This window comes from Cryptomeria japonica, chromosome 3 (assembly GCF_030272615.1).
Source record: "Cryptomeria japonica chromosome 3, Sugi_1.0, whole genome shotgun sequence".
NCBI lineage: Eukaryota > Viridiplantae > Streptophyta > Pinopsida > Cupressales > Cupressaceae > Cryptomeria > Cryptomeria japonica.
In genome coordinates this window covers 274,084,008-274,098,509 of record NC_081407.1, presented here as the reverse complement: position 1 = coordinate 274,098,509, position 14,502 = coordinate 274,084,008, and the positions used below count along the sequence as shown (strand labels likewise).

Sequence of the window (14,502 nt, the reverse complement as noted above, 5' to 3'; positions counted from 1 at the left end):
TGGAAAACCCTTTCGGGTAAAAAACCATAGCACATCAATAGCTTTCAATTACCAAATGAACACCAACTCAGAAATACATAAGTGAGCACCAACTCACTGAGAGCACTAACTTCGTTCAGCTTATCATAATGGATATCAGACTGAAATCAACAGCAGCAGATGGACAGATTGATCTTCATGCCATACTCTTTTTCATTCAAAAAGGACTGTTTCAGAATCGTCGACTCTATATCATCTCCTGCAAATCATTCCACTCACCAAAACAGAGAAGTGTCATGCTAAATTCACACCACACGCTGTAAAATAATGTTTTTCAACACAAAATCGCTTGGGCTAGTCAACAATTTTTTACAGTATACAACCAAAAATGCGGTGGATAAAAAATCATACTAAAATCAGCGAGCACCAAAACATATGTATCCAAAAGTCGTCTCCCAAGTAAAACACAATGAGAAGAACAACACATCTGACAGAAAAAGTGCCTACCTCTACATCCACGATCTCACATATTATACAAAAAGACTTGAAGCCTGCAAAAGTCTTCTTCCACGCATACTCAGAATTAGCAAATACCATACTCATTCTCCAAAAATAGTCTCACAAGTAAAAATGCAACAGTCCCAAAATGATTCGAATTGACACCATTCTTGCTAAACACGTGATAGTCAAAATGGCTTGACTTATATCAACGCGACAACAATGCAAGAAACTCACCCACAAAATCACGTATTCTTCAAAAGGTATCTCTGTTGGTTCATAAAGGCAGAAAGACAATATTCGAAGCTACTCCACTCTCAAAATGCCTTACACCTCTGCAGGCCGTCAGATCTAAGAAAAAGGATAAAGCAATTAGAGAGAGCGTTTCCAACAAAAATGCCTATTATTAAATTCTGACGCACCTGAAAACATAATAAGTTCTCTCCCATTTTGAAAAGACCATTGCAGCCCATTAATGAGGTAAATGTGCTGCTTTTTATTGGCTGATATGAAGAGTCATCCTTCAAAACTGATGTGGCAGATAATTTTGACTAGGCACAAGGAAGTAGACAGGCAGGTAGGTGAAGTGGACAAGCAGCCAGCTCAAGCAGACACCCATGCAGCTTAAGCACACAACCAAGTAGCTCAACTAGGTAGCCAAGGAGCTCAAGCACACAACCAAGCAGCTCAACTAGGCAGCCAAGTAGCTCAAGCACACAACCAAGTAGCTGATGAAAATCTGATGAATAATCAGTAGCTTGACTAGTATTTCATTCCGATTCTCTTTTCAACAAACCTTTGACATCAATGACAAAATATTCAACACACCTCACTAGGAACACCACCTCATATGGATGGTACGGGCCACATGAGGCCAAGAGGGATGGTATATCTGCTCTTGGGGTTAGGGTAGAGTATCTCTCAGACACCCTATTAAGTCACCTTATCCTAGCTTCCCTACGGTTGAATTCCATCAATAAATTAGGTATATCTATATGATTAAGTTAATGTTCCTCTATTCCTTTTCTTGTTTTACTTGGAAATTGCTATTTTAGGGCAAAAACTAGGGCATTTACAAAAAGGGACATTACATTGATGCAACTGCGTATTTGTTAAATCCTTAACATGGCGTCAACACTATGCCTATCAAATATCTATTGCCTTAAAAAATATAAATGTAACTTGCATAATTTTCTCACAAAAGTGCTGAAGATAATGTCTTAAATTTAGATTTGCATTATCATTCCTTTTCTTGCAATAACTTGGCTGTTATTTTTGTCTAAATTTTGAGGTGCAAAGCTATTGACCATTTTGTTGTTATTTGTTCTATGACTTCAAATTATAAGAAATTCTAAGCAATCATCTTGTTTGTGTAGCTATTGTTGGTGATATCGCACCTTCTGACGGTATATCCAAGGAAGAAAAAAGTCAAAGAGAGAGGAAAGCTCTTGAAGAAATGTGCCAGATGCTTGGTGGAGGATTGAGAGGTATAGCAAAAAAATCTGATGTTTTGTTATGATCTTGTAGTTTTCATTTCTTTTGAATTTGTTAGAAAACCCAATGGCTAGTTTTAGACATTTGCTTCCCATATGTAAAATATAGAGATAAACAAGAGTTATGAAAATGAAAATTAATATTTATCGAAAAATTAAAATACAAAACAAATTGAATTGAAATTGAAACTAATTTGGCTTTTTTTTTCTGTAAAAATAAGTGTAAGATCAAGGTAACAATAGTTGATTGTAAGGGTAGGGGTTGGGTTAGGGTTAAGAGGAAGGATGAGGGCAAGGCATAAATGTATGGGTGAATGTAAGGGTAAGAGAAATATCTGGCAATTAATTTTTATGGAGGTTAAGACATTTATTTACAATGCAGCTTTGACGGAATAACAACATTTGTTTTGAGAGGAAGACAATCAAGGGAATTTATATTCAAAATATTTTATGAAAAGATTGCTTAAAATAGTGGAGAAGGGAGAACCCATTGTAATTCCAGTTTTCTATTTGTAAAATTCACATTTGAAACTACATTAAAACTAACAAGATCTTTGTCATTTTGTTTATGATTATCAATTCTATTAACTAAGCTAGTAGAGTTGTGGATGAAAGTTGAAGTGTGACCTATATAAGGTTGGAGCTCATTAGCAAGGAAGCCTGCCGAAGCATAAGATGGAGAATCAATGACACTTACAACATGATGCAGGGGGTGTAATAACAAAAAATTAAACTATCAATGCAACTAGGAAGGTGGGATAAAATCAAATAATAAACCAATCAGTGTATTAACTTGTGTGATGTCAAAGAATCTAGACAAACCAACACTCGGAAAGAGAATCAAGAGTTTGTGTAATTGATCAAGGTTTTAGTTGGAGAACATAGAAAATGGTTAAATATGATATGTAGACAACCGAGTGCTAATAGTAATAATAATCACCACAATATGTGTTGTCCTCATTTTTGGAATTCCAAAAATGAAGGACCATAACATAAATTTTTTGTGAAAAAATGAAATTTTTTACTCTATGGCACGCTTCCCAAGGTAGAATTTCGACTAATCCTTGGACTGGCTTAATCCTCAGTCCATCCTTCAATTTTGGGTTTTAAAATCCCGACTGCAGGTGGAGAATTTTCCTTGAACTGCAAGTTTTAATAATTTCCATTGTTTTGGTCTTTGTAGGGAAATTTTTAGCTTATTACATGTGCACTTTATTAAAAAATGAAAACTTGTAATTTGTTTTAAATTTTCCCTTTATTGTTTTTATTGTTTTTTGACTTTTTTCAGTTAAAATAGGGATTTTTTGGTTAAGTTACAAGTAAACTTGTAGTTCTTTCCAAAAACCCCTACTTTAATGGTTTTTATATGTTATAGGGATTTTAAACCCCTATTACATGTGTGCAAGTAAATTATAACTTGTTGTAGGGGTTTTATTTCCCCTTTGCAAGTGATTTTAAACTTGCACTTTGGTCTAAAAAACCTGATTTTGCTTATAAAGTGCATTTTTGACTATTTTAAACTTGCATTTTGTTCCAAAAATCCCGATTTTGGCTTTGTTGACGGAAAGTGAAAATTCAAACTTGCTATTTGGTCAAAAAATCCTGATTTTCATTCTTTTATGCAAATTCAAACTTGCACTTGTTTTCCAAAAACCCGATTGCAAGGAAAAAACGGTTTTGAGAATTTCAAGCAAGATTTAATGGAGAAATTCATGGATCAAGAAGGCGAAATGATTGCAAGGCGTTTTTTGTGAGTTTGTAAACATGTTGCATTTGATTTGGTAAACGGTTTACACTCCATTTACTGTGTTTTACTTCTTCAAAATCGTTTTCCATGTGACCCTCCTTTGGTTACGTATTGGAAGGATTTGATGCCGTGTTTTCTCTCCATCCTTGGGCATTTGGATTTGAGACTCTCATACATGGTATTTCCTTAAGGATTTGGCCCTATTTTCTTGCATCTATAACCATGTTTTTGCTGCTAAAGACGTTTTTAAAAAACGTGGCAAGGGTTTGGATTACAGTTTGTGTCTATTTATTAGAGATATTCTTCTTCATTCAAAGATTGATTGCATTTTTGGAGAAGCATTTTCCGTTTCATTCAAGGTATGTTTTCCTTTCTTTCTTGTTTCATTTTATTATTTTCTTGTTTTCTTAGTTTTCCTTTCTAGTTGCATTTTTGTAAATATGTTGTTCTTCCCTCAAAAATCGGTTTTTGTGAGAGAATTTTTCCCCTGGATATGCAATTTTTGAATTGCATTGTTCTTCCCCTTTTTCCCTCTTTACTTGTATTCAGAATTTTCAATCCCGATTACAAGTTGGCTGGAAATTTTTGTTCTTCCCTTACGGTTAAGGAATTTAACCATTTTTGGTTGAAATTCCAAGTTGAAAAGATATGAAATTCCCCCCCTTTCAAATTCGGGTTTTAAAAACCGGATTACATGTTGAAAAGTTCTTCCCGTTTTCATCAAAATGACATTCTCGGATTTTCCCATTTCTATCCATTCATGTTTTCCATATCCGTTCTTTCCATTTCCGTCATTTTCGACAAGTCAAATTCTCATTTTCCATCCATTTCTCCATTTGCAAATTTACAAGTGTACTTGCATTCGTGTTTTAAAACCCCGATTGCATGTATGTTCTTACCAACTTGTATACTTGCAAAAATTTCCCCAAGATCCGAAATTGGTCAAAGTCAAGTTTTTCCCATTTCCATATATTTCCCCTCTTCATCTCACAAAATCGTGAAGTTCAAGAGTCAAAGTTTTTCCCATTTTGAAGAAGGAAGAATGTTATTTGCAATTGAGTATTGTTAAATTTTGTAACATCAGTCGTACTATTTCATGCTTCCGATATATATATATATATATATATATATATATATATATATATATATATATATATATATATATATATATATATACACACCGTTCATGGTATCAGGTGGTAAAGCGATTCTTAAACAAGTTGCACTCCTTCCGATCGGGTAAGTAAATGGTGACTAGTTTATATACTGTGGTGAGAGGTATGTAGGGAAGAGATGTGTCTTCCCACGGGGGAAGACATATCTCTTCACTACGTAACCCCTCATCCACTTATATAGCATGCTTACATTGAGGAGGATGGACACACCGGAATTAATAAGTGTTGTGCATCTTCAAAACACGCTATAGCAGATAAAATACAACTTTTAGATCATATCCCCATCTCTTCTATTTTGATCACATAATTTTGAAAGAACTTAACATGGTATCACGGCCAAGTTAAGGAAGATCATATTAAAATTCTGTAACGATCTCATAATCTTTCACTAGACTCTTACTAAGATCACATTCCCATAATCCTAATGGCAACCGGAGTTAGGTTTCAAGATAGATTAGATGGAGCATCAAATTTTGTGTCTTGGAAATTCAGGATCATGCTTTTTTTGAAAGAAAATAAAATTGACTCCCATGTCAAAAGTGAAATTCCTGAACCCTTTGATGATACAGAGAAAATTTAGTGGAACAAGGACAGTGAGAAGGCCCTTAAGATAATTGTGGATTCAGTAAGAGACCACATTGTACCAGTTATTTCTAAATATGAGATAGCCTTTCAGATGTTCAAAGCACTAGCTGACATTTATGAAATCAACAACACTAGCAGGGCCCTCACCCTAAAGAATCAACTACACCATATAAAGATGAATAAAGGAGAAATAGTTACATCCTATTTCTTGAGGATCACTGAGCTTAGGGATCAACTATCCACTATTGGACATCTAGTAGACAACAAAGAACTTGCTATGATGGCCCTAAATGGACTTCCTACCTCATGGGAATCGTTCATTCAAGGAATCAGTGCTCGTTCTAAATTTCCCAAGTTTGATAGATTGAAAACCAATTGCATTCAAGAGGAATCTCGGCTTGTCACAAGAGGAATAAAACAAAACATTCAAGTTCTAAACTCTAATTCCCACAAGAAAGGAAAGAAGAACTTTAAGAGAAAGAGGGACAACAACTCAAATGGGAAGAGGTCTTCAAAGAAAAAGAGACATTTCTGAAGTACAATGTTTCAGATGTGACCAATATGGGCACTATGCAATGAAGTGTCCAGACAGGATCAAACAACAAGCTTCAATGATAGAAATTAAGAAGGGAGTAATTCCGAGAAGCTATTCTTCTACTTAGCCCTCTCTAGTTAAGTCATCTCCAGTTTCAACACATGGGCGATTGACAGCGGAGCATCTCGACACATCACTGGATTTCGTGAGCACCTAGATACACTTGTGGAAAGTTCAAATGAAGAAGTGACAATTGGTGATGACTCACATTATCCAGTTATGGGAATAGGAACCTGCAATATCAACCTAAAGTTAGGCATATCTCTACAGTTGACTAGAGTTCTATTTGTACCTGGTATAAAGAGAAACCTTGTCTCAGTTTCTGCACTTGAAGCTAAGGGTTACAAATTAACCTTTATGGAAGGAAAGGTACTTGCTTGGCCAAAGAACTCCACCATCAAGAAAGCCCACACCATTGGAGTAAGACAAGGGAGCCTCTACAGACTTTGCACCACTCCACCTCTAGCCTTGATTCATGATACTCCAGATTCGAATGAACTTTGGTACAGAAGATTAGGGCACCTTCATTTCCATGCCCTACCTAAGATAGAGAAGATGGTGATCGGCTTACCCAAGCTAAGTCAAAAATCTGAAGGAGCTTGCAAAGGGTGTGCCTTGGGAAAGAATACTAAAGGGTCTTTTAATTCAAGCAACAACAAATCCAAAAATGTATTAGAATTAGTTCATTATGATTTATGTGGACCCATGTTTGTACCCTCATTAGGGAGATTTTTTATATTATGTAATATTTGTAGATGATTATTCTAGGAAGACTTGGATATATTTTCTGAGGTACAAAGAGTCTAAAGAAATCCTTTCTAAATTTAAGGAATTCAAAGCTCTTGTAGAAAATATGATAGGTAAGAAAATCATAACCTTAAGAACATACAATGGATGGGAATACACTTCTGATATGTTTAAAGATTATTGTATAAATGCTGGGATTAAGAGGGAGTTAATTGTACCTTATAACCCACAACAAAATGGGGTAGCTGAAAGAAAGAATAGGACTATAGTAGAAGCTGCTAGGGCTATGTTGTTTGACCAAAATATAGAAACCTCATTTTGGGCTGATGCATCTAGGACAGCTGTGTACATTCAAAATAGTTGTCCTCATTCTCTTCTTGACAATAAAACCCCTAAAGAAGCCTTTACTGGCAACAAACCTAACATAAGTCATTTCCGGATCTTTGGGTGTTCAGTGTATATTCATGTCCCCAAAGAAAAGAGGTCAAAGTTAGAACCTTCTGGAAAGAAAGGAGTATTTGTTGGGTACAGTGAAACCTCTAAAGCCTACAAAATATACATACCTGGTCAAAGACAAATTGAACTAAGCAGAGATGTCATCTTTGAGGAAGACATAGCATTCAGGAGGTCCAAAAGCTCTAATGAATTAGAACACCAAGATCCTCCTACAAGCTTGGATGAGGATTCCACCCCTGAGATTCAGAGGGAGACCCCTGGAGATGCTGAGCATGAAGTTCAAGGCTTACCTTTAGAAGAAAATTATCCCGAAACTAGGAAAAGACCACTTTGGGCTAAAAAGATGCTTCAAGAAGCTGAAAATTATGCTGCTCCAAAGGAGACCTTTAGAGAAAGTAAGAGACCTAACCTATTTTCCAGTTATACTGCCTTGATGAGTGAGATCATTGATGCAGAACCTTCCTGTGTTGGAGATGTGCTCAAGCATCAAGTTTGGAAAGATGCTATGTCAGAAGAGTATCAGTCAATTCTGAAAAATGATGTCTGGGATATTGTGCCTAGGCCTAAAGGCAAATCTGTGGTATCTTCTAAATGCCTTTTCAAAATCAAACATGCAACAGATGGCAGCATTGAGAAGCACAAAGCAAGGTTTGTTGCTAGAGGTTTCTCACAGAAAGAAGGTATTGACTATGAAGAGACATTTGCTCCTATTTCCAGATACACTTCTGTCTGAGCAATTTTGTCAATTGCAACATCTGAAGGATGGAAAGTACATCAAATGGATGTTAAGACTGCTTTTCTGAATGGTAAGATTGAAGAAGAAGTTTATTTGGAGCAACCTGAAGGTTTTGTGATTCATAAGGCTGAATCACATGTCTGCAGATTAAAGAAAGCTCTATATGGACTGAAACAGACCCCCAGAGCATGGTATGAAAGAATTGATCACTATCTCTTGGAATTAGGGTTTTCCAAGAATGAAGCAGATCCAAATCTCTACTACAAGGTACTCAATGGTGAATTATTAATTCTTATTCTTTATGTTGATGATCTACTAATCACAGGAGAGGATAATTGTATTTCTCAATGTAAGAAAGAATTAGCCTTTGAGTTTGATATGAAAGATTTAGGAATTCTTCACTACTTCCTTGAATTGGAAGTTTGGCAGTAGGCAGATGGTATAATCCTTAATCAAGGAAAATACACCATTCATATACTCAAGAGATTTGGAATGATGGATTGTAGATCCATGACCACACCTATGGAGACAAATCTGCACAAACTAAAGGAAGCAACTGCAGAACCACAACAGAATCACAGTTTGCAGATCCTACCCTCTACAGATAGATTATTGGATCTTTGATGTATTTGGTAAACACAAGACCTGATATATGTTATGCTGTTAATGCACTAAGTCAGTTCATGTGTGAACCTAGAGAAATACATCTTGTTGCTGCAAAACATATTCTGAGATATCTTCGAGGAACTATTGGTTTTGGTTTGAAGTATAAACAAGTAGACCTTGACCTACATGGATTCATTGATTCTGATTGGGCTGGAAGCGTAGTTGATAGGAAAAACACATCATGATGTTGCTTCAGTTTAGGATCAGGAATGATCTCATGGATATGTAGAAAACAGTCTCCAGTTGCTCAGAGTTCTACAGAAGCTGAATACATTGCAGCCTCCATGGGAGCAAGAGAAGTAGTATGGCTTCAGAAACTGCTTGTAGGAATGTTCGGTCAGCCCTTAAATCATACTGTCATTTACTGTGACAATCAGAGTTGCATCAAGCTTTCAATGAATCTAGTATTTCATGATAGGTCTAAACACATTGAGATTCCTTATCACTATGTTTGAGATATGGTGGAAAGGAATGTGATCTGACTGAATTATATTGGTATAGGTGATCAGATTGCAGACATTCTTACCAAGCCTCTCTCCAAGATCAAGATTGAACACTTTAGAGATAAACTTGGTATGGTTGAAAATGTTATTTAATTTTGAGATAGAGTCTCATTTATTCTGATATACTAATATATTTAAAGATGTTTAGTGTGTAAACTCTTTTATTTCTCACGTGTGTGACTCCATGATTGCATGGGCCTTCTGTGAACATTATTGAAGGGCGAGGACTTTTCAATAATGAACACTTGTTTCAAATTGATATTGTAAGGTGATGATTTTACAATTATCAATTTAACTATCTTGATGGATATCATGTGACTTGATATCTGTGGACATGTCATGATAGTATATATATCTCTAAGACATTATGGTAGATATCTATTGGTTGATATCATTAAATAAACCATAATTATGATAGAGATCTTCATGGTGAATATTATGAACATAATATTCGTGGACATGCCATGAAATCATTATCAGTATGGTAGGCATCATGTGACTTGATGTCAGTGCACATACCTTACTTGATAACTATGAGTTATGGTGAGTATCATGAGACTTGATATTCATTGTTGAACCATATCTCTGAATATCACTATGGTGTGATATCTCCTCTCTTCACAATCAATGGATGAATTGTGATGTTTTCTCTAACATGAAATGTGTCCTCCCTAGTTAAGAGGGACTGTTAAATTTTGTAACGTCAGTCGTACTATTTCATGCTTCCCACGGGGGAAGACATATCTCTTCACTATGTAACCCCTCATCCACTTATATAGCATGCTTACATTGAGGAGGATGGACACACCGAAATTAATAAGTGTTGTGCGTCTTCAAAACATGCTATAGTAGACAAAATACAACTTTCAGATCATATCTCCATCTCTTCTATTTTGATCACAGAATTTTGAAAGAACTTAATAAGTATGATGTCGCTTTAACACTTTTAAGTCTTCATCACAATATTCCAGGTTTCCAATCAATGTCAGATTTGCCATCATCTCCGGTTCCAAAAAAGATGAAGTACAAGTATGACAAGTATCAGAATGAGGTGGCACCTTCCCAAGTTTCTTCCCCTTTGGATCGTATTAGAGATACAAAAATAGGGCATGTGGATATGTTAGAGTTTGTCAAGAGGGTGGAAGATCCACAAGATAACAACATACAATGGCTGTTGGACAACCATATCCATCATGCGTCTTCCTTCCCAGTGGCTGGCCTAGAACCTGAATTTGTTCTTGCTTGCGCCCATCATTTTGACAAAGAGACAAGAATCATCAAAAATGATGATGGTGAGGCAATAATTCGTCTTGATGCAGATATGATTGAGAAGGTTTTCAGAATACCTCCCACACCTGTTTACATGGAAATCTCCAAAGAAATCGCATCTGATTACTATGTGAAAAGAGAAAAAGATTGTAAGCGACATATCAACAGGTGGATCCAAGAGCCACGAGTCTCCTCCTCAAGGTGGGCTAAGTTGTACCGCTACGATTTCAAATGGGAGATAGGAGGCACCATAACCCTTCTCAGCAGGATGATGGGCCTCGAGCATTCTAATGTCTTTGAGCCATGGATGTACCAGTTCATCATGTTCATAAGGCAGTCGCATCATATATCATGGGGAGAAGTCATCAGCGATGCCTTGTGTGAACAACTTGCAGCAGTCCCTTCCACCATGACTTTTTACATGAACTCATATTTTGTATACTTGGCAACTTCACTTAGACACTTTCCAGATCTTTCTACCAAGGGTGTCGCTCACTTATACCAATTTGGGAATATTATGATCAGTTGCCTTTGAGACCCAACAAACTACATTTTAGATGAGTCCAAGATGCAGTCTTCGGATATTTCATGTGTCAGTTTGATAGAAATCTGAGGAACAAAAGGGTATGAGATGAGGCATGGGAAAGGGTGTGCGAATATGGATGTTTGTTTTTATAGTTCCCCACTTTCACCTATATGAGAATTGGATGCTATGGTGGTCAGCCATATATGCTTCCTAGTTACCCAATCGATAGGATCATTCTTATGGAGTTGGGAAGACAGATCATGGCTGTCCACACTTTTCAGTCTGCTAGACACAAGGTCGGAATGGAGATCTCTACCACAAATCCATTGAAAATTGGCCGGTATTCCCTTGTCACATCTGTGAAAGCTAAGGCCATGGAGACTGAAATGCAAGAAATCAAGCTCAAAAGGTTTAAACCTAGAGCTGATTTTGATTGCAGGGGTATGAAGGAGAAGATTAAGAAATCCTTTGTGCACGTGCATTGCATTGAAGACATCTGGGTAGATCTCCGCATAGAAGTCGAAGTTCTAAAGATGGATTACTGCAGGTTCACTGTTGAGCAAATTGTTGATTTGAACTTGGTGGATATCCCACAAGGGATGATTGATGATGGGCACATACTTGATCCTGAATACATTTCTCGGAGGGTTGAGGAAGCTCCACTTCCTTTGATCCAATGGTCACACAAAGAGTGCATATCTATCCTTCAGAGATTTCAGCCTATCTTGGCTTACACCAACGCATGGCTGAAAAATAATGTTGTTAGACTTATAAAAATCAAGGTTGGAAAAGAAGATGATTCTACGGGGCCTCTTGGACATAAGTCTAAGATTCAGATTGACAACAAGGTGCATCGTCTTCGGGCACAAGGATCAAGTTGCGAGTAAGTCGGGCAGTAGTGCTTCCTCCTGAGGAAACTATAGTTCGTGGGAAAAAAAAATCACGATTTCATGTTCAGGTGGCTGATCTAGATATTTCAGAAGAAGGCCAGTAATCTGATGATGCTCCTAAGTCTCCAGTTCCAGACTCGCCTCATGAGATCATTCCTCCAGTTTCCATTGAGACGCCTTTTTCTCCTCCTGATTTGCTTGTGGATGAATCTCCTCAGAATGCTATTCCCATTTCAGCATACGAGCCACCTCCCAATCATCAGCAAAAGAGTGTGTTGGAAGTTCCTGAGGATTTCGTACTTGCATCCAGTTGTCAGAAATTGATACTTCCACTTCTGATTTTGAAGAGTTTATGAGGCAATCTTCATGCCCATTGGTAACTGAGCAAACCGTGGTCGCTGTCCAAACAAATATTCCTCCCAGGATAACCACGATGATTCAAATAGAAACTGCTTCTCCTTTGCCTACAACTACTACTGAAGGAGAGTTGATGACTTTGCCTCCATGGCTTAGCTCTTTTACTCCGAAAAGGAAGAAGCAAGAAATCTCACCTGATGCCTTTGATTATCAGCAACTGAAACAGTCCAGATCCAAAGTTGCTAAGAAGGCCAAGACTATCTCCAGAGTAACTGTTGACAGCAACAAGATGAAGATAGCTGAAATTGTGGAACCCATTGCAGATAAGCCACTTGAAGAAATGTCAGCTGCTGACTATAAGGTTACAAGGATAGAAATGGGCAAACAAACGCATGAGGTCATTAGATATGATGCTCAGTTTTCTGCAGTTTCGCTGGTACAAAGGTGTGATGAACTTCTAGCAAAGAAAGACAAGCTAGAAGAGGAAAACCGACAACTTATGGCAACCGTTCATAAAATCACAAAACCTGCTGCTGAAGGGAGTAATTCCACAGGTTCTTCTGGTTTCCAAGGATCAATTCGTGGAGTGGAAAGGGCTGCTCAGAAGGTACAAGCACTAGATTCCTGGGTTGATCAACTTCATGATCTATGTGCACAAGTAATGAAAGACATTTTTCAGATGATGTCTAAGTTAGAAACCATTGAGGAGAAACTAGATCAGAGTTCTAATACTTTCAAAAAGAATCTGGAAAGTGTTGAAGAAAGTTTGACAATCTGGCGTACCATGCCCCAACAATAGCTGAGTGTTTTGCAAGAGCATGCCATCATCTCTTCCAGGGTCATGTACTTGGAATTTGAAGAGCTTCTGGAAAACAAGGCCTTTGTTTTTAAATCCCTCATTGAGGAGATCAATGATGCAAAGAGATTCTAGGGTGAAGTTTTTTGAGATATTGTCTCACATTGTGAAAGGGCCTCTTGCAACATATTAAATCAAGATGGAGAGCTGATTCCAGAAGAAGAAGTTCTTGCTGATTTACAAATGAGGATTCATAATGAATGGAGGAGCGAACAATTCTTGGCCACTTCAATTCAAATGTTGATGAAACACTAAGTCTTTTTGCATGAAATCCAGTCCATTCTGGATAAAAACAACTCTGCGCTCCTCTGGTGTCATGACACTATTGTGAAGACCATGGTTGTTGCCAAGAACACCCATGAACTGAATCCCGGGGAACTACAAATGAGTATCCACAAGTTTAAAGGATTCGTGTCTTCATGTGCTGCAACTTTAAGTGTTTTTCAACACTTAGTTGTATTTTCTCACTTTTGTAATCTTTAGTAATAGTTTTGTTTTGACAAGTTACATGTAAAAGTATTTTTTGTAAAAAGCAAGTTGACACATTACTTGCACTTTTGTAATTACATGTAAGGCAACTACAAGTTGTGTCCAATTAGGACTGTAGTTGGAATAAGTCTTAGTTAGTTATTGAATAAGTCTTGGTGGTTGAGAGAATCTCTCAAGTTAGTTAGGATCCTCCCACCTTTTTCTCAAGGCTCCTCTTCTATAAATACTTGAGGGGTCTATTGTAATCTGGATCTTTTGGAAAGCAAGCAAAAACTTTGTCAAATTTACAGCAAAGAAGTCTCTGAGCTTTTATGTGTAAATTGAAAGATTGAAAGGAATAGAAGAAAATTACTCAAGCTTTGAGTCTTTGTGCTACATTTTTGAGTTGGTGTTCAATATTTCCTTCTTTACAAGCGTTTCTTTGAGAGCTTAATTGAATTTGATTTGCAGTCTTTGAGCTGCAAGTATTGAAGATTAATTTAGTTAAAGTAGAAGTTCGATTGGAAAAAGATGTAAGCCTTTGTTGTTACACTTGTTCTTAAACATAATTCAGAAGTAGATTGTGTGGGAAATAGCTGTGAGTCTTTGAGCTTACACTACTTCTCATTGTTTCAAAGAAGAAATGAATAAGGTATTTCAGTCTTTGAGCTGTCATAACTTGTTGTTTATAGCATTAGTGTAGAAAAGGGTAGATAGGACTTCATATGATCATGTCTTTGAGCTTGATATTGTCGTCTCGCCTCAAAGGAAGTGACGGAAGTCTTTGTGCTTTCAGGAAAATTCATTTCCTTTCTCTCATGTCATTTGAAAGTGGTTACTGCTGTTTATATTCAATTGCTATCCTTTTTTGTGAAGAGAAAATAATATTGTCTTTCTTGAAAGAAGAAGAAAGATTGTTGTCCCATCTTATTTTATTTTCAAAGTTGTAGTTAGAT

General features: G+C 36.9%; 1 protein-coding gene across 4 annotated transcripts in view; it reads left to right on the top strand.

Annotated features, from left to right (window-relative positions):
- Window positions 1-14,502, top strand: part of LOC131063902 (uncharacterized) — a 210,947-nt gene that overhangs the window by 94,029 nt on the left and 102,416 nt on the right. For all 4 annotated transcript variants that reach the window (XM_057997854.2, XM_057997855.2, XM_059218225.1 and 1 more), the window contains exon 4: window positions 1,854-1,964. In XM_057997854.2, coding sequence (XP_057853837.2) covers window positions 1,854-1,964 — 111 coding nt within the window. The remainder of the gene's footprint in view (window positions 1-1,853; window positions 1,965-14,502) is intronic.